The sequence below is a fragment of the Trichosurus vulpecula genome, chromosome 5, assembly GCF_011100635.1.
Source record: "Trichosurus vulpecula isolate mTriVul1 chromosome 5, mTriVul1.pri, whole genome shotgun sequence".
Classification (NCBI taxonomy): Eukaryota; Metazoa; Chordata; class Mammalia; order Diprotodontia; family Phalangeridae; genus Trichosurus; species Trichosurus vulpecula.
The window spans coordinates 301,295,977-301,314,109 of record NC_050577.1 but is presented as its reverse complement, the minus strand read 5'-3'; the positions used below and the strand labels follow the sequence as shown (position 1 = coordinate 301,314,109).

Genomic DNA, 18,133 nt, shown 5'->3' with positions numbered 1-18,133 from the left:
TAGACCGTAAGCTTCTTGTGTCTTCACAAAATTTTGTGCTTCCTCAAGAATCTCACCCATGTTCTTCTGCCTAAGTATCTGGTGGATTTAATTCAATCTCTTCTATCTAGCAGGGGAGAATCTGGTCCCATTATATTTTAACTGAGAGAAGAGGGGAGAGTGGAAAGAATCACGAGTCTGATCCATTCTCACGATTTTCCACAATTCCCATTTTATGTAATCAGTCCACACGCATTTAATAAGCTTCTACTCTGGTTCTTGCCTGACACCAGGCTAGAAGCTGGAGGTATCAAGACAAACCTGAATAGTCCTTGCCCTCGGGAAAGAGACATTCTTCCAGGGGAGACAGTCTCCCTGGGAGAGGGGTGAGGAATCTGGACCCAGAGAGAAAGTACCTTGCTGAGGCTCACGCATGAAGAAGTATCAGAGAAGGGATTCAAGACCATGTCTTCTTTCCACTACATGAGGCAACCTCTCACAGGTTTCATCGTCATACATATTGTCATGTCTCCAATTTCCCCATCTCCATTCTCATTACCCAGCTCAGTACTTGGTCCAGGGGTTAGTGGGATCACTGACTTTAGAACTGGAAGGAACCTTGGAGTTCTCGTAGTCAAAACCCCTCATTTTCAGGAGAGGAAAATGAGGCCCAGAGAAGGGACTTGTCCAGAGTCATATAGCTAGCAATTAATAGATCCAAGATTCAGACTCAAATATGTGCCATAAATGTTTGCTTAGTTCTAACTGGAGGCGCGAACAACAGGAAAAACACAATGCAAGATTGGGGGGTGGGGGAGGGCCATTCCCTATTCTTTGGAAACTCAAAGAAAAATATTTCAGAAATAGTGAAGATGCTCAAAGATTATGATAGGTCTTCAAAATATCTGAAGAGGGATTTGAAAGCTACTGTACCAAGAGTTTGTTTTATATTAAAGAGGTCACCTCTTTATTCAAACCTGCAAAGTCGAAAGCTCCCACCACCACTCACCTCTTTTTTCGACATTTGCACCAAAATGGAAGCATCCTAAGCATTCCCATCACATCGGTATCTCCATATGTGTCGGATTCTAAAATTACCTACATTTGTTGCTACTTTCTAAAAATGGAGTAATTATCACTTAAAGTATTTGTGATTTTTCTGTTTTCTAAACCCCACCAATAGTCATGTCATTTATTCATTTAAACACCTACTTTATTTTCCCCCTCGGATGGAGCATGACTATTGTTCCGCCCAGAAAAATAATCTTGAGAGAGGAGAGCTACCAGATGGGAAAGTTGCATCAGCTTCCCTTTCCAAACACAGCAAATGTTCATTCGATGTCACCGACTTTTGAAAATGACTGGTTAGCCAGAGAAACAAGAGGTCCTACTTCATGTAATAGGGGACTGGCGGAGGGGGGGGGGAGGGGAGGGGGACCGCCTGCTTCGTTCTCCTGGCTGGAGAAGGGCCAGTGAGCCTGCGGGACGAGAGGACTGCTGCCCCAATTCAGAGCATGCACAGGTTTTCTGGGCCTGCTTCCTGCCTACTGGGCAGCCTCTAAACGGGCTACTGAAGCACAACTGAGAATGTGGACAAAGGGCTCCCACGGAAGAGCTCGGCCTGCCTTTTCTCCTGGCCAGCAGCTCAGGAAGTAGAAGCTCCAGAGGGCCCAGGGGAGAGTGTCCGCCCAGCCAGCCCGCCAGCCCACGACCCCCTAGGCGAGCCTGCGCAGGACATGGGGCTGCTCCTGTGGCTCTCCTCTGTCCTTGGTACTGAGTCTGGGAGATGCCCAGTGAGTGGTCCACTCACTGAGTCTAGGAAGGAACCAGCCCAGCAGCGAATCTGCCAGGACTCTGTGCCCTGGGAGCCAGGGGGCCACTCAGTGGGGCAGGTGCTTGGAGCATTTGCGCCCACTCTCCCCAGGACTGGGGCATTAGAGGAAAGAGGGCTCCGAATCTGGGAGCTGCATCTGCACTTCTGCATCCTCGCTATAATTTTTCAGTAAAAAACACAGTCCATTGCAAAAGCCATTCTTCACTCCAGGGCTGTCCAAAACCAGCTTCCATTCCCTCCTCTATAAAGCAAGAGCAGCCATCCCCAGAGCTCATTCTTCACAGGTGTGTGGCCAAACTCAAGTGAGACGAGGAACAGGAAGCATTCTGCCATCACTAAAGTCCTCTCTGTACAGAACTAAGGACCCACAATTTCTCTAGCAAAGACCACCACTACCTAGCTCTCAGCACAGCTGGGGCCTAACCAGAAAGACCTAGGGCATACAAAGGTCAACTGGCTTGTCCAGGGTCACACAGCTAGGAAGAGTCAGAGGTGAGATTCAAACCCACTTATTCCTGATTCTACCCCCTGAGACATGTAGCCACTATAAAAGTAACCTACAGCTGCTGTCACTTCAGTCTGCCTTGGTGGAGGGCCTGCCAAAGTCCCACACAAAACAGTATCTCCTCCATGAAGGATTCAATACATGCAATGACAGGAACACTGCATTTAGAGGCATCACACAAAGCTGTAAGCTTCCTGAGGACAAGAATCATCTTACATTTTGTCACTAGAAGAGGATATGTGCATATAATTATATGTAGAATAAATACAAAGTAAACACAAGATAGTCACACACCTGATAGTGAGAAAGGGAGGGAGGCTGGACTCTAGCAGCAGGCTTTGAGTCAAAGGTCTGGAAGGGAGGGACAGAGGGATTCCATGAGGTTGAGGGGAGGAGGGATGCAGGCCACAACCATCCTTCTGGTCCTCTGCATGCAGTCTGAGAATATACCAGCTTTCTGGCAACTTTATCACACTGTTAACTCAAACACCAAAATCCTCAGATGTTTTTTTTTCTGGCTTTGTTTTTGTCTTTGAACTGTGGCCTTCTCTCTAGAGGGCATCACCTATTGTCCTGGTAGCTTCTCATGAAGACACCTCCTATGCCAGTTATGGCACAGTAAATGCCATCGTGACTTAGCCACTGCTGAATCCATGGGACACACATTCTCTGCTCAGATCCCTTCTGTTTGTACTCCAAGCTCTGGATTCCAAGAGGAAGATTACTCAGCCATGGAGTACACAAGAGCCCCAGCAACCTCTTACAGGCCACAACCTCTCCCATGCACCAATGACTACTGCTTGGGTCTGGTGACTCAACTAGTTTCAAATTCCATTGGCTATGTTATTGTCTAGCCTGTTTCTCTCCATCGGGTACACCTTGGGAAATTCTGTCAAATGCTTTGTTGAAATCTAGGTGAACTGTATCCATAGAGCCCCCTGACCCATCACTCTAAGTGACCCTTGCAAAAAAAGGAATGAGGTAGGTGTAGAATAACCCATTCTTGATGAAGCAAGGCTAGCTCTTTGGGATCACTGCTTCCTTTTCTAAGTGTTCATTAACCGCCCTTTTACTTATACATTCTAGAATCTTTCCAGCAATCAAGTTCAGGCTCTAATAGTCTATAGTTTAACATTCCTCTCTGCTCTGACATTCAGTATTCTGCATTTTAAGGACCCTCTCAGCTCTGACATTCTTGGTTCTAAGGTCCCTACCATCTTTGACAGTCTCTGTTCTAAGCCTGCCTCCCAATTCTCACATTCCTTGTTCTAAGGCCCCTCCAAGTTCTGACATTCTGTTGTGAACTCTCTTCCAATTCTGATGTCATGTTATGTGTGTTCCAAGGTTCCTTTGAGTTCTGACATTCCATTTTTTAAGGTTTCTCCCAGCCCTCACATTCTATTCCCCACGGTCCTTCCCAGCCCTGACACTTATTCTAAGGGCCCTTTCCTAGAAGACATTCAATGCTTATGTCCCTCCCACTTGTCTTCCTCCACCCCCCAGCTTTGGCCTCCTCTCTTCCAAGGTCCCCTCCCAGCTCCTTGCCATGCAATGTTTCATACCGTAAGGTCCCTTTCAATTCCGACATTCTGTGAGTCTATGAATTCCGACATTAAATATGAAGTAATGGTACAAAGAAAGGAATTCCAAATTCATGGTGGTTCTTGTTAAGTAACTAAAAAGACAACCAGATGAATGTAACGGCATCTCCGGAAGACAGTATTTTCTCGAGATTCAACAAGAAAAGTCTTAAATCAAATTAAGAAAGATTCTGCTTTTGATGCTCTGCTTTTCTCACACTAGGAAAGCCAGTCCATTACATGAAGCTTCTGAGCTGGACCAGACAAACAGCATTCTTTCTCAGCTTAAAAAACCCCAGTAAAAATGGCTGATGTTCTTTATTATTCATTACTTAGGTATGTTGATACATTAGTTATCAGCTGCCCAGGTCCGGAACCACAGTGCCAAGCACAGGGTTTATTGTCCACCTTCCACCTGGGGAGCTTTTTATGGTGGCTGCTGGAGGGGAGATGGCTTTAGCTCACCTCCTACCCCCACCCCAGACACCACAAGAACAGGATTTAATTTGTCGTGTTTGCATCTTGTCCCGGACACTTTCCTGGCTCAAATGGATGCAAAAATTAAAATATCTACCATGAAGCCTTGTGAAGAGAAGAGGGTTGAAGAATGCTGCTGAAGGATCTAGGATGGCTGCATTTATCGGGCCTGTATCCCAAAGGCAGCCCACCTCCTCCCCCCACCAAACTATCACTCACAGACATATCCCACAACTTCTGGCCTCCTTGTGGGGGGAGGGGGAAGGGGAGGAGAAGACCTTCTTCTCCCCCTACCCCACCCCACTAGCCATGCTGCATTGCTCAGACTGCTATGGAGCTAGCCAGTATAATGCTTCCTAGATTAAAAAAATCCTCAATTTACAGATTGGAGGAGAGGTCAAAAGACCTAGGTTCAGACCCTGGTCCCACCATTCTCCTGGTCCATGACCTATGAGGCTCTCCGAATCTTGCTCACAAACTCTGAGACAAGTGATTTAATCTCTTTATCTGGACTCCTCATTTTGTCCAGCCCTTTATTTTATAAATGAGGGAATTGAGTCCCCAGGGAATTAAGTGACTTACCCAAAGTCACACAGATGTGACTGCCTTTTCTTACCAGTAATTGTTTTAGGAGAAGATTCTATTAGGTGAGGACAGAAGGAGTCTTTGGGAAGTAATAGCAAAGTTTTTAAAAAGAATTTTCAATAATGCATTTTAAAAATAAAAAGGAGCAGAAGTCTAGATAAGGTCAGGAGCTGGGAGGACCTTCAGAGGCCCACCTAGTACAACAGATGAGGAAACTGAGGGCCAGGATCTCAGGTCGAATTCCTTCACTTTACCAGGGAAGAAACTGAGGCGGAGAAGCACCAAGGTCACACAGGTAGCAAGTGTAAGAGGGGGCGTTTGTATCCAGATCCTCTAACCTGAGAGCCAAGGTGGTTTCCACCTCCCCACACTAAGATGGGGGTGTCTCCTCCACTTAAAGTACTCCTGGAAAATGAAGGTTTGCTAGAGACTTAACATCTTCAGGGTCCTTGCCTGCCTGGAGGGTTCAGCCCCGACCTCCAAACACGTGGCTTCTGACTCGGGCTACTGCACTTCCATCACACTTCTGCTACCCTCGGTCCAAATGGGTTCTCCTGAGCGCGCCTCCTCCCCCGCCCTCACTGGAAGGGGCAGAAGAGCGCCTGACACCAGCTTCCAACACTCATCCACACGTTACAGTGATGGGCTATGGATCTGAAAACAGCCTCCGACATCACAAGTCCAGACACATCGGCCTCTCTATGGGGGAACTGAGACGAGCAGAAAAGATTCAGTTACTCGCTTGTGGTCACAGGGGTGGTAAAAGGACCAGAGTCAGAATCCAAAAGCAGGTATTCTGATGCCGAACCCAGTGCATGGTGCTCCACAGCATGCTGCCACCAAGAAGAGTTCTGTCTCCCTGCTCCTCCCTCAACCCCTTTAAAAAAAAAACTCAATCAAAGGAAATTTAGGGGAGCCTGACAGTAGTAGTAGGTGCTTAATAAATGCGTGCTGACTGATCTGAGCCTTGATCATGGGGGAGCAGCGGGCCTGTTGACTGACAACGAAAACACGGACATTTTACATTCTCTCCTTAACCCCGGGCTTCATGGGAAAAGTCAACTATGAACACAAAACACAGGGGACATACGGCAGGAAGCCAGGCAGGAAAGGGGGGAGAAGATCGGTGATAGATGACTTAAATAAACGGGATTCACTCAAATCTGTGAGCCAGATGACTCGCACCCGAGGGTACTTAAGGAATTGGCGGGCGCCACAGCAGAGACATTAGCAATAATTTCTGAGAATTCATGGAGAGATGCGTGAAGCACAGACAAATGCCTGTGGAGTGCGTGCTTCGAGGTGTCGTGAGTCCCGCAGCACGGACCCTGGAGCTCAGAGAGAGTCCTCACCCCCATCTGGGGCCGGCCCTGCCGAAGCCCCGCCCACCACGACACCGGCTTTAGCTCGGCCTGCTCATGTGCACCGCCGCACTTACTTCTCAAATTCTTCGTCCCTCATCTTGAAGCAGTAGTTTTCCAGGACTTGCCTCAGCCCATCGGGGTGAATCTGGCCGGAATGCGAACAATCAAAGAGCTTAAAGGCCCTGCTGATGCTTTTCACGTTCTTGAAAATCTAAGGGTTAAACAAATGGTTCGGGAAAATTTCAGAAACAAAACCGAAGACCAGATTCCGAAGCCCGAGCGCCACAAACAAAAGCGTCGGGTGCGGTTTATTATTTTTTTTTAATATATCTACTCCAGGCAGAAGAATGCTTTCTGCCAAAGTGTGAGGCTGCAGAGGGAGCCATCAGTGGAGAGGCGACGCTTTGCATTTATTGAATGTTTTCGAGGCAATTTTCTCGGTAAATGGTATTGGTGAGTTAAAAAAAAAAACTCCCTTTGATGTAAAGCAATACGTTTCATCCACAATTCAGTCCCTTTTAGAGATACATGAAAAACCTTTCGTGCTAATTGAAACTTAAAAGTATTTCAATTTTCGCAAATAGCCATTTTTCACGGGCATGCCCATGTGCTAAGTAACAGCAGCCCATTTGGAGGCTGGGCTAAACAAGAGAACGAGCGGAAGCATTTATGCTTCTGTGGCACTTGAGGCTGACAAAAGACTTCCCACACAGGCTTTTATTTCACTCTCCCAACAGCCCTTCGAGTGCTTCATGTCTCATATACAGAAGGATAACCTCAAAGAGCTCAGTTCTATGGGCAACCACACCAAAGCTTGAAATATCAGGCCACCTCACTCAGGTTCACTGAGCAACTGAGGGCCCAGGAGGGATGAGAGCTCAGGCAGCCTGACCTGCCACCGCCCTAACATTCTTTCCACCAGAGGGTCGTTGGAACATCGATTCAGGGACCTGACACATCATTGAGTCCAAATTCCCTCATTTAACAAAGGAGGAAACTGAGGCATTGCTCAAAGACACATAGTAAATATCTGAGACAGGAACAGATGTTGTATCTTCTCTCTGTTAAGGGGTTTTAACATAGGTTGTTAAGGGCATTCATTCATTCCAGGAAATATTTATGCAGCATCTACCACATCGAATGCACTTTACTAGCTGCTGGGGGAGATGTACACATGAATAATAATAATAATATTATAAAGAGGACACAAGGGGCATAGCAGATAGAGATGGTTATAGAGCAAGTTCTTGTGGATACTCTCTACACCAGAGAGAGAGGAAGAGAGACAGAAAGAGATGGATAGAGAGGAGAGAGAGAGAGAGAGAGAGAGAGAGAGAGAGAGAGAGAGAGAGAGAGAGAAAGAGATCAAAATGAATAGATTGATGGATGGATGGTAGATATACATGGATGGATGGATAGATAGGCAGACAGATAAAAACCAGCATTTTATAAGCATTTACAATTTGTGAATCTCTTTCTATCATCATTTGAGCCTCACAAACAAAGCCTACGAAGTAGCATATGCTACAGGCATTATCCTCCCCATTTTAAACAAATTCCCACATTGGTCATGTCCAAGAGATGCTATATGCGTCCGTATGCACCTTGATCCATCCTCTCTCCATCAAGAGGTGAGTTCCCACCTCATCATCTATGCTCTGGAATTGTGGCTGGTCATTGTGTTCATCAGAGTTCTTAGACGTTTCCTGTCTGTGAATGGGATGGCACGCTGTCATGCCATAAGAAATGATAAAAGGAGCAAATTCAGAGATGCCTGGGAAGGTAAATGGACACAAAGTAGAGTGAACAGAGCCAGGACAATTCTGATCGATGCAATGACCAACCACAATGTCAGGGGACACATACTGAAGCAGGATACCCACCTCCTGGCAGAGGGGTGAGGGACTAAGGGTGCAGAATGGGACATACATTTTAGGACACAGTCAATGTGGGAATCTGTTTTCCTCTGTCCACAGCTAACTGTATACTCAGAAGGAAGGAAATGGCCTTGTGGATTTCACAAGAGTGTTGCTTCACCACCCCCCAAGATGTTGACCAGTCCTCAGCTTCCAGGATACCAGACACTCGAGGGGCTAGCCTCACTTCTGTGCCCCCAAGTCTACTCTGTCTGTATCCCTCACCAGGAGCACGGGACTTGGTGGAGCATCCACCGTAGGTCAGTCTCCAAGTCTCCTACCAACTTGGGTCAGCCTGACAACATAGTAGCTGCAGATGGGAAGAGCCTGACCAAGGCAGCAGCATTAGGTCCCTGGTGCCCAACACCGGGCCTAGACAAGAGATAAGATGGAATAGAGCAGGAAAGAGACAGAAGAGGCCCCTATAATCCCTGCCTACTGGACTGGGCCTTCTAGCCACCTGCCATTTCAGAGAAGGAGAAAGCACGAGGAGAAGACAAAATGTAGGTGGGTGGGGCAAAACAGAAAACCAGCTCGGCCCCTGCCCTCCAGAGACTAATGAGCAGGATAGAAGCTTGAAGCACAACAGAAGGTAATAAGAGCTATGGAACGATCTGGACAAAGGGATCTAGAAAAGGTCAATGATGAGGAGAGCTCAACGCCTTGTACACGGCAGGCACATAGCAAAACCTCATCCCATTGGATGGAAGAATCAGGGATGACTTCATGGACGCACTGGACCAAAAGGCAAATGAGGATTTCAACAGGCAGAGATGAGGGAATTCTGTCCAGCGCCTCAAGTCAGCCGGAGCAAGCTGCCTGAAGAAGCGTGCCGCCAACAGTGAGCATTCATTGCGCTCCCTGAATTTGCAGAGAGCTGTCCCACATGCTAGGCCAAAGTGACATGGGCCCTTCTCTCCACAAGCCCAGTAGGATAAGACAACAGGACAGATAACCATAATATACAGAATTATAATGAATGTTATAACAGTAGAAAATTACAATTCAAAAGCCCTACGAGCTCTGAGAAGAAAGATTGTTCTTGATAGGGGAAGAGGACAAAGATCAGGGAAGACTTCAGAGGAGGAGGCACCTGAATTGGACTTTAAATGACAGGGAGAAATTTAGGAGAAAAAGGGAGGGCATTGCAGGTACATTGAAGAGCCTAAGAAAAGATGTGGAAGTAAGAGAGTTCAGTGCTAGCAAGGAATGCCAAGGACAAGGGCAAGGGGCAGGGGGGGTAGCTTTATTGGGCAGGGAAGGGATGGGCTGAGGATCAGGATTGATGGGACAATGAGAAAAGAAAAGAGGTAGAAGAATTCCCCTTTAATTTTGCTCATTTTCTCTTCCAGAGGGATGATGGGGCAGAGGGGATAGAGACGAGTTCAAGAATTGCCTCTGATGCACACTGACTGTGTGGCACTTACCTTCTTGGGGTCTCAGGCAATTCTCTAAGACTAGAAATTACAGAGAAGGTGCTGACCTGCATTGATGAAGGGACTTTCTTCATCTGGGAGTTCTCTATGCCAATGGCATTACCGGTCCAGTCCCTATCCTTTTCTCTATTAAGGAGAATGTTCCTTGCAGTTTTAATAACAGGACAAAAAGGGCTCAATGAATTAAACCCAAAGTCAATTCAAAGATACTAAGAAAATAACTAGCTACCATAAGTGAACTCAGGACCAGGCATACTACAACCTTGTGTCCTGAAATAACTGCAGATGTGATAGCTGAGCCACAAGTCTTGACCTCTGGAAGACTGGACAGCACGTGTTCTCTACATTCTAATGTGTAGAGAACATATTATTAAAGAGATGGCTTGTGGTTATGCAGAAAGGGAAACAGTAACCACTGACATCAATCTCTGCTTAATCAAAAACATATCATGGGCGAATCTTGAGAAGATGGTGGAGGAAGAAATAACCTAGGGTACAGTTTCCCACCTGTCACCCTGCCACCACCCTCAAATATACAAAAAAATGCCTCCAGATGGAACAAATATAATACTGAATGGAGAAACAGTAAATGAATGAAACTGCCAAAAGGAATTCTTACAGCTGAGGGAATGAGAGATAGAGACTGGGGGGAGAGTTGGAAGGGGAGAGAGAGAGAGAGAGAGACAGAGAGAGAGAGAGAGACAGACAGAGAGAGACAGAGAGAGAGAGAGAGAGAGAGAGACAGAGAGAGAGAGAGACAGAGAGAGAGACAGACAGAGAGAGATGGAGAGAGACAGAGAGAGACAGAGAGAAAGAGAGAGGTACAGAGAGAGAGAGACAGAGAGAGAGAGACAGAGAGCAAGACAGAGACAGAGAGGGAGAGAGAGACAGACAGACAGACAGACAGAGAGAGATAGAGAGAGAGAGAAAGAGAGAGATACAGAGAGAGAGAGACAGAGAGAGAAAGACAGAGAGCAAGACAGAGACAGAGAGAGAGAGAGAGAGAGAGAGAGAGAGAGAGAGAGAGAGAGAGAGAGAAATGTTCTAATGGGGAAGGGGAGTTCATGGGAGAGCAGAGATCAGACAGGACAGTGTGATGTGGCGATGGCCAAAAAGTAAGGTAATGAATGAGTTGGATCTGATCAGGATAAAGTAAAGGTGACCCAACAGAGGCCAGGGTGGGTCCCCAAACAGAATCTATGGTTCCAGGGGAGGTGATGGGAATGACTGCCTTCATGCCTCTCATGCTATCTACCTGTTATTCACCAGAACAAACCCCCAAATCTGAAGTTTTAGAAAGAAATGCATTAGGTCATTTGGCAGAGGAAAGTGAGCGAGATAGAAGGGATGGCTGCAAGTCCCCAGGTTCTGGCACTCCCAACATTCCACAGGGTCCCACGATATGACAATGGAACAGCTCTAGGAACCCTCAGAATGACTCAGGACAATAAAAGACTAAGGGAAAACATCCCAGAGCTAAGGACCAAAACTGACCCTCTTAAGGAAGAACAATCACAATTGCAACTGGAGACAGTGAACTCCAAGGGACAGAGACACGGGCCATAACAGCAGATTCAGAACTCAGTGAAAAGTGGAATTGAGTCAGAACACAAAAAGGCAGAGACAGAAGAAAAGAGGCACCAAATAAAATCAAAAGAGAGGTGGACAAAGCAATGAGACACAAAGTCATACTGTAAGGATTACAGGACTTCCAGAAAAACAACATGAAAAAGCCAATTTGAATGCCACTCTGCAATAAACCATGCAGGAAAATCCCCCAGAAAGAATAGCGTAGAATACTCGCGAGACAGCTGGGTGGTGCGGTGGATAGAGCACTGGAGCCAGAGTCAGGAAGACCCGAGTTCAAATGTGGCCTCAGATGGTTCCTAGCTATATGACCTTGGACAAGTCACTTAACCTCTTTCGGTCTCTGTTTCCCCAACTGTAAAATTAGGACAATAATAGCGCCTACGTCATAGGCTTGTTATGAGGACAAAATCAGATAAATTTTGTAAAGTACTTTGCAAACTTTAAAGCACTACATACGTGAGTTTTTGTTATTAAAATAATACAAATGTAATACATTTCATAGCATTGTAAAAAGAAAAGCACCACTAATATTTTTAAGAGGTCCGTTAGAGCCAGACTATGGACAGTCCTCTTGAATGTCAGGCTACGACACATGTGATTTCAACAACACAATTCAACCATTTATTAGACAGTAATGACATAGTTTGGCAAAAGAGATAGAAAGCTGGAATTGGAGTCAGAGACCTGAGTTTGAATCCTGCTGTGACATATACTGGCTCTGTGAGCTTGGACAAGTCACTTAACCTCTTAGTGCTCTGAGTATCTCTCTAAAATTAAACTACATATATCCATCACCAATCACCAAGTATTTCCTGAGCACCTACCATGTGCCAAACATAAGACAGTCCCTGTCCCCAGTGACCTCACAATCTGATGGAGAAGACAACATGCAAACAGATAGACACGAAGCAGGCTAACTACAGGATAACTGGGAGATAACTAACAGAAAGAAAGCTCTGGATGCAGAGGGCTCAGGGGAGGCTTCCAGGTTACTGTCAGAAGCCACTCAGGTTGGCTGAGTAGAGGAGTTCCACGGTCCGACTGCTCTTTGGCAGCATCATGGTGGGTGGACTAGAGGAAGGAGCCCAATTACGAGGCTGTTGCAATAATCTGGGTGAGAGATGACCAGGGCCTGAACTCCTGCGGTGCCTGTAGGAATGAAGAGGAGTCAGAAAAGAAGAGACACAGGGATTATTTGGCCACTGTGGGTGAAGGAAAGGTAGGAGTCTTGGATAACACTGAAGCTACACACCAGAAGGATGGGGAGGCCTTCACTGGATGCAGAGAAGTTTGGAAGTGGGAAGGGTTTGGGGAGAAAGACAATGAGTTCCATTTTAGACAGGTCTCTGTGACATCCAGCTTGAAATGTCCAATGACAAATGTCAAATGACCCAGGACAAAGGAGTCACCTCCATCAGTGATAGTTAAACACATGAGAGCAAGAAAGTATAGAGATACCTCTATCTCAGCTCGGCCCCAGGGCAGCCTCAGAGTTGGATCAAGTCCCCCAGGGCATATTCTCTGAGGGTAGGTGGTCTGGAAAGCTTGGCAGGTGGGGTGGATGACCATAAGATAGTGAAGAGCCTTGAGTCCTTGTCAGATTAGGAGAGGCTAAAAGAACTGGGAGGTGTTCAGGATGGAGAAGAGAAGACTCTGGAGGCATGATAGCTGCCTTCAATTATCTGAAGGGTCCTCATATGGAGGTCAGATTAGTCTTTGCCCCCGGGGGCAGAACTAGGAGCAACCAAGGAAAGTTTCGGAGAAGTCAATTAAGACTTGATCAAAGGGAAAACTTCCTGACACCTGGAGATGTCCACAAGTAAAGCAGGCTGCTCTGAGACGTGGAAGGGTAGAACTTCCAAGTTCCCTTGTTGGGAGTCTTTGAGCAGAGGCTAGATGACCATTTAACTGGGATGGGAATCATAGTGAGGATTCTTTTGGGACTATGTGGCACGGAGCTCCCTTCCAAATGCCATCACATGTGACACTAACAAGGTAACTTTTGGGATTCCCTGATGAGTCCAGCCAGACCAAAGGGAATGGGAACTGGAATAGCCATTGTCATCTGTGATTCTGGTCCTGGGGGGCCAGAGCAAAGCCCCGCTTTGCCCAAAGAGGCTGCTTCCTCTGCAAAATGGAAGACCTTATACAGTACTGCTACCAATGGAGCATATCTTGCTTTCCTATCCACTAAATCCCTATACATTAGAAGGATAAACCCCTCCCCCATGGACTCAGGAAGAAGGATCGCTCTTACAATAAACGCATCAGTGCTCATTTTCCTTATTATTCCACTTTTGGCGATTTTGTATAAAATCTTTAATTAAAGTTTTTCTTTGAAATTGTCATTATCAACCCAGAAGAAAGAGAGAGAAAAAAATGAGAGAAAAACACAGCTGTGCAGCGATGAAGCACTATTCAGGACTAAATGAACTGGAACCGAGTAAGCATCGTGACGGTTATGTGGGGAGATCGGCCTTCGTATTCTCAGCAGCGCAGTCTGACTTGTCACTTTATATTGATTCCATCTGTTTACACTCTACCCAGCACTGGCTTCCTACAGTGAACATTTCCTATTCACCAGCTGGTAGAGATGGGCCAAACCAGATCGGAAAAAATTAGACTGCATTCAGAACCCCATAAACACAAACTTGCAAACAGGGGACACGTCGGGGGGCAGGGAGGGAGACGACAGGGAACAAGAACCTCTGAAAAAGCCTCTCCCAGACGCCACCCCTTTGAAAGGGCCTCTGTTTGGCCCCACCCTCAGGCTGTCACCAAAAGGTCAAGGAAATGGGCCCCCAAGTGTTGGTTTTTTTTTTTAATTTTGCCACTTGGACTTCAAACACCTCCAGAATAGGAAATCCAGAAATCGCTGGAGCCATAGAATCATTGCCTTATCAATCCCATCTGTACTCAGGACCTTCCCCACCTGCACCCCTTCCACTTCTTGCTCTGATAAACATTACCATGGCTTCAGGAAAGGGCCCGTCCTATAGACAGGCACCCCATCCCAGCCCTATGGATAGACTCCTCAGACCAGAACTCCCCTTCTGTATTTGTGTTATTTCCCTTTGCTGGAATGGGAGCTTCTTGGATGCTAGGCCAAAGAGTTCTGGCTTCATTGGATGTTGAGCCAGGGCAAGATCAGAGATGTGTATGCGGAGAGTGGGGGACACTGGGGTTTGGGGATTGGTGATGGGAGGAGAAGGAGACCTTTCAGTAGGTCGTTGTGCTCGTGGAGATGAGAAGCAGTGAGGACCTGGACTCGGGGGCAGCAGTAGGGATGAGAAAGAGGATGGAGAGAAAGTCCCTACCCAAGGCCTATTCCTGAAGGCTTTTCAGTCTTGGCAGACCCTGTCCAAGCTCCAAGCCTTCACAGGGCTGGGGTCAGCTCCAAACTGTAACAACGGTGGTGGTAGCAGCAACAACCACTGCTTCTCAGAGGATCTCAGCACTGGAAGGCGCTCAGAGGCGATGCAGCCAAAATCCAGCAGGAAGCCTGAATTCCATCTCTGATATCTCCCACCAGCAGTTACCTGGCCCTGGGGAGACAGACCCTGCCCTCAAGGAGCTCACATTCTAAAGGGGGAGGGGAAGACAGCATGCAAACTGCTGTGTATGTGCAAGGTGTCTACAAAATAGATGGGTGGTAATTTCGGGGGAAGGCAGTAGAGGGATGAGGGGTTTGAGCTGAGTCTTAAAGGAACCCAAGACATCCACTCCATTTTCTGGTTGGTTCTTTTTTTGGAGGGGGGTAGACAAGGCAATTGGGGTTAAGTGACTTGCCCAAGGTCACACAGCTAGTAAGTGTGTCCAGTGTCTGAGGCCGAATTTGAACTCATGTCCTTCTGACTCCAGGGTCAGTGCTCTCCTCACTGTGCCACTTAGCTGCCCCTCCCCCATTTTCTGACAACCATTACTAGAAATTCCTCCTGGTGTTGAGCTTCCCTCTTTTTGTTTGCCATTAGTAAATTCTACCTAATCCTTCAGGCATCCTGCCTCACCCTCAGTCTTTTCTTCTCCAGGATCGAAAGCCCGATATCTTTGAAGTGACCCTCCATCTCAGTCGCCCTTCTCGGTCCTGCTCCGGTTCGTCAGTCTGTCCTCAGTGTGTTGCCCAGAATCACACACATGTCTCAAGATGAGATCTGAGCACAACAGAGGGTGTTGGGACTCTGCCAGCTGGGGGAGACTTATACATGCACAGCTCCTCTGCTCTCACCAGAGTAATCACAAACCTCCAGCATGAGCCTGCCTGTGTAGGCTGCTACAGCCCAGGAGCCTCTGGAGTGAAGGAGAAGGGGACTGAGAGTCAGAGGTTCACCATCCATCAATCAACAAGCACCTACTAAGTGCCCATTACACACCAGGCGCTGTGTGAAGCACTGGACCTGTGTTCAAATCCTGGCTTTGCTCTTCATTTCCTATGTGACCTTGAACAAGCTTCTTCACTTTTCTAGCAGGTTCCTCATTTGTAAAGTGAGATAATTAGACCGAATGGCTTTTGACTTTCCTGCTGTCTCTAAATCTGTGATCCCAATGATCCTATTAAAGTCACTTTAACCTCTCTGGGCCTCAGTTTCCCCACCGGTAAAAGGAGGGGGTTAGACTCAGTGACCTCTGAAGTCTGCCAGCTCTAGATTCGGAGTCTTTGTGACCTTCAGAACACATTTCCCATTTATTCATGATCATTAACGGCTGCAAAGAAGAAAGGACTTTTAGCCTTGGGAGAATCAGGGGAAGGTCAACAAAGACACAGTGAATGAATTTGCTAAGTTTCCTTCCCTGTTCCAGTCTTTGGTAATGGCAGAGGCATCTCTCACCCTACATAGTCACAGGACTCCATCCAGGGACATGGAAATAACGAATGACTCGGTGTGCTTTGTAAGCCAGGAAGTAACTTTGGAGGAAAATGAAAGAGCCCAACAGAGCGGGAGCTTCTAAAGATCTTCCGTCTCCCAGTTCCTGAGCTGATGCTCCGCGGAGAATCACAGGTGGCTTTCCACCCTCCTCTGAAGACTCTCCCGGAACACAGGATCCATCATTCCTAACTCGGCCCAAGGTCACCCTCAATGGCCTCCCCTCACTCCATGGCATAAGCCACTCACTGAAGTTATCTCTTTACAAGGCAATCAAGGACCCAAGGTCAGGATGAACCAGGTCATGCTTAAGTAGTCTAAACACGATATGAAAAGGCCCTCCATGAGGGAAGCAGAAAATTGGGAAAAAATCTTTACAACCAGTATCTCTGATAAAGGCCTCATATCTAAAATATGCAGGGAACTGAACCAAATGTATAGGAATACAAGTCATTCCCCAACTGAGAAATGGTCGAAGGATATGAATAAGCAGTTTTCAGAGGAAGAAATTATAGGCATATCATATAAGCATATGAAAAATGCTCAAAATCACTACTGATGAGAGAAATGCAAATCAAAACAACTCTTAGGTACCACATCTCTCCTGTCAGATTGGCTAACACGACAAAACAGGAAAATGACAAATGCTGGAGAGGATGTGGGAAAATTGGAACATTGTTACATTGTTGGTGGAGTTGTGAACTGATCCAGCCATTCTGGAGAGCAATTTGGAGGAATTTGGAACTATGCCCAAAGGGCTATAAAAATGTGCATACCCTTTGACCCAGCAATACCACTTGTACGGCTATATCCCAAAGAGATCAGACAAGTGGGTAAGGGACCCGTATGTACAAAAGTATTTATAGCAACTCTTTATGTGGTAGCAACAAATTAGAAATCAAGGGGATGCCCATCAATTGGGGAATGGCTAAACAAATTGTGGTACGTGAATATAGTGGAATACTATTGTGCTATAAGAAATGAGGAGTAGACGGACTTCATTATAACTTGGAATGACTTCTATGAACTGACGCTGAGTGAGGGGAGCAGAACCAGGAGATCAGTATACACAATTACGGACACATGGTATCTGTAAGGACTAACTTTGATAGACCTGACTCCTCTCATCAATGCAAGATTCAAAGACAGTTCCAAAAGACTCATGCTGGAAAAAGCTCTGGACCTCCAGAGAAAGAATTATGGAGTCTGAATGCAGACTGGGGCAGACTATTTGCTCTCTTTTTTTCCTTCTTTTTTGGTATCATTTCTCCCTTCTCGTGATTCACTCCATTGGTTATAATTCTTTACAAATGGACTATTATGCTAATAAGTTCGATGTGAAGGTAAATATAGAACCTTCATTGGATCACATGCCATCTTGGGGAGGGGGAGAAGGGAGGAGAGGGAGGGAAAAAAATTCCGAACCCAAAAACCTGTAGAACTGAATGTTGTAAACTAAAAATAAAAAATAAATTTATCTTGGAAAAAAAGAAAAGGCCCTACATGAACAGAGGCTGTTATTACCTTAGAGACCACACAGCTCAACCAAACCCATGCATGGCAATCAGTCATAACAACCGTGATAACAGGGGGCATTTCTATAGCTTTTTAAGGCTTACAAAGCTTTCTACAAATACTATTTCATTTGAACCCTACAAAAATCCTGGTAGATAGGTGCTATTGGGATCGCCATTTTACAGAAGAGGAAACTGAGGAAGAAACAGGTGAACTAACTCGCCCAGAGTCATACAACTAGTGAGTGACTAAGGCTGGATTTTAACTCAGGTCTTCTTAACCCCAAACCCAGCACTCTATCTGCTGTCTGCCCAGCTAGACGTGCTTTCTGATTTTAAAAAAACTAAAAGTTGTAACATGAGCTTAGAATAAAAAAGTAAAAAACATTCAGAGAACAATTGGCAGGATCAGTGGGATAGAGAATATGTCTCATGCTGTAAGTGGGACAGGAGTCTGAGAGCAAACCAGCAGCCACATCCGCACTCTGAGC

The 18,133-nt window shown here is 46.3% G+C and overlaps 1 protein-coding gene across 1 annotated transcript in view; it reads right to left on the bottom strand.

Moving 5' to 3' along the window:
• The window catches only part of EFCAB6 (EF-hand calcium binding domain 6), a gene marked incomplete at its 3' end in the record, with an annotated part of 228,542 nt that overhangs the window by 142,789 nt on the left and 67,620 nt on the right, over positions 1-18,133 (bottom strand). The window contains exon 5 of the mRNA XM_036760831.1: positions 6,399-6,535. Within this exon, the coding sequence (XP_036616726.1) occupies positions 6,399-6,535 (137 nt within the window). The remainder of the gene's footprint in view (positions 1-6,398; positions 6,536-18,133) is intronic.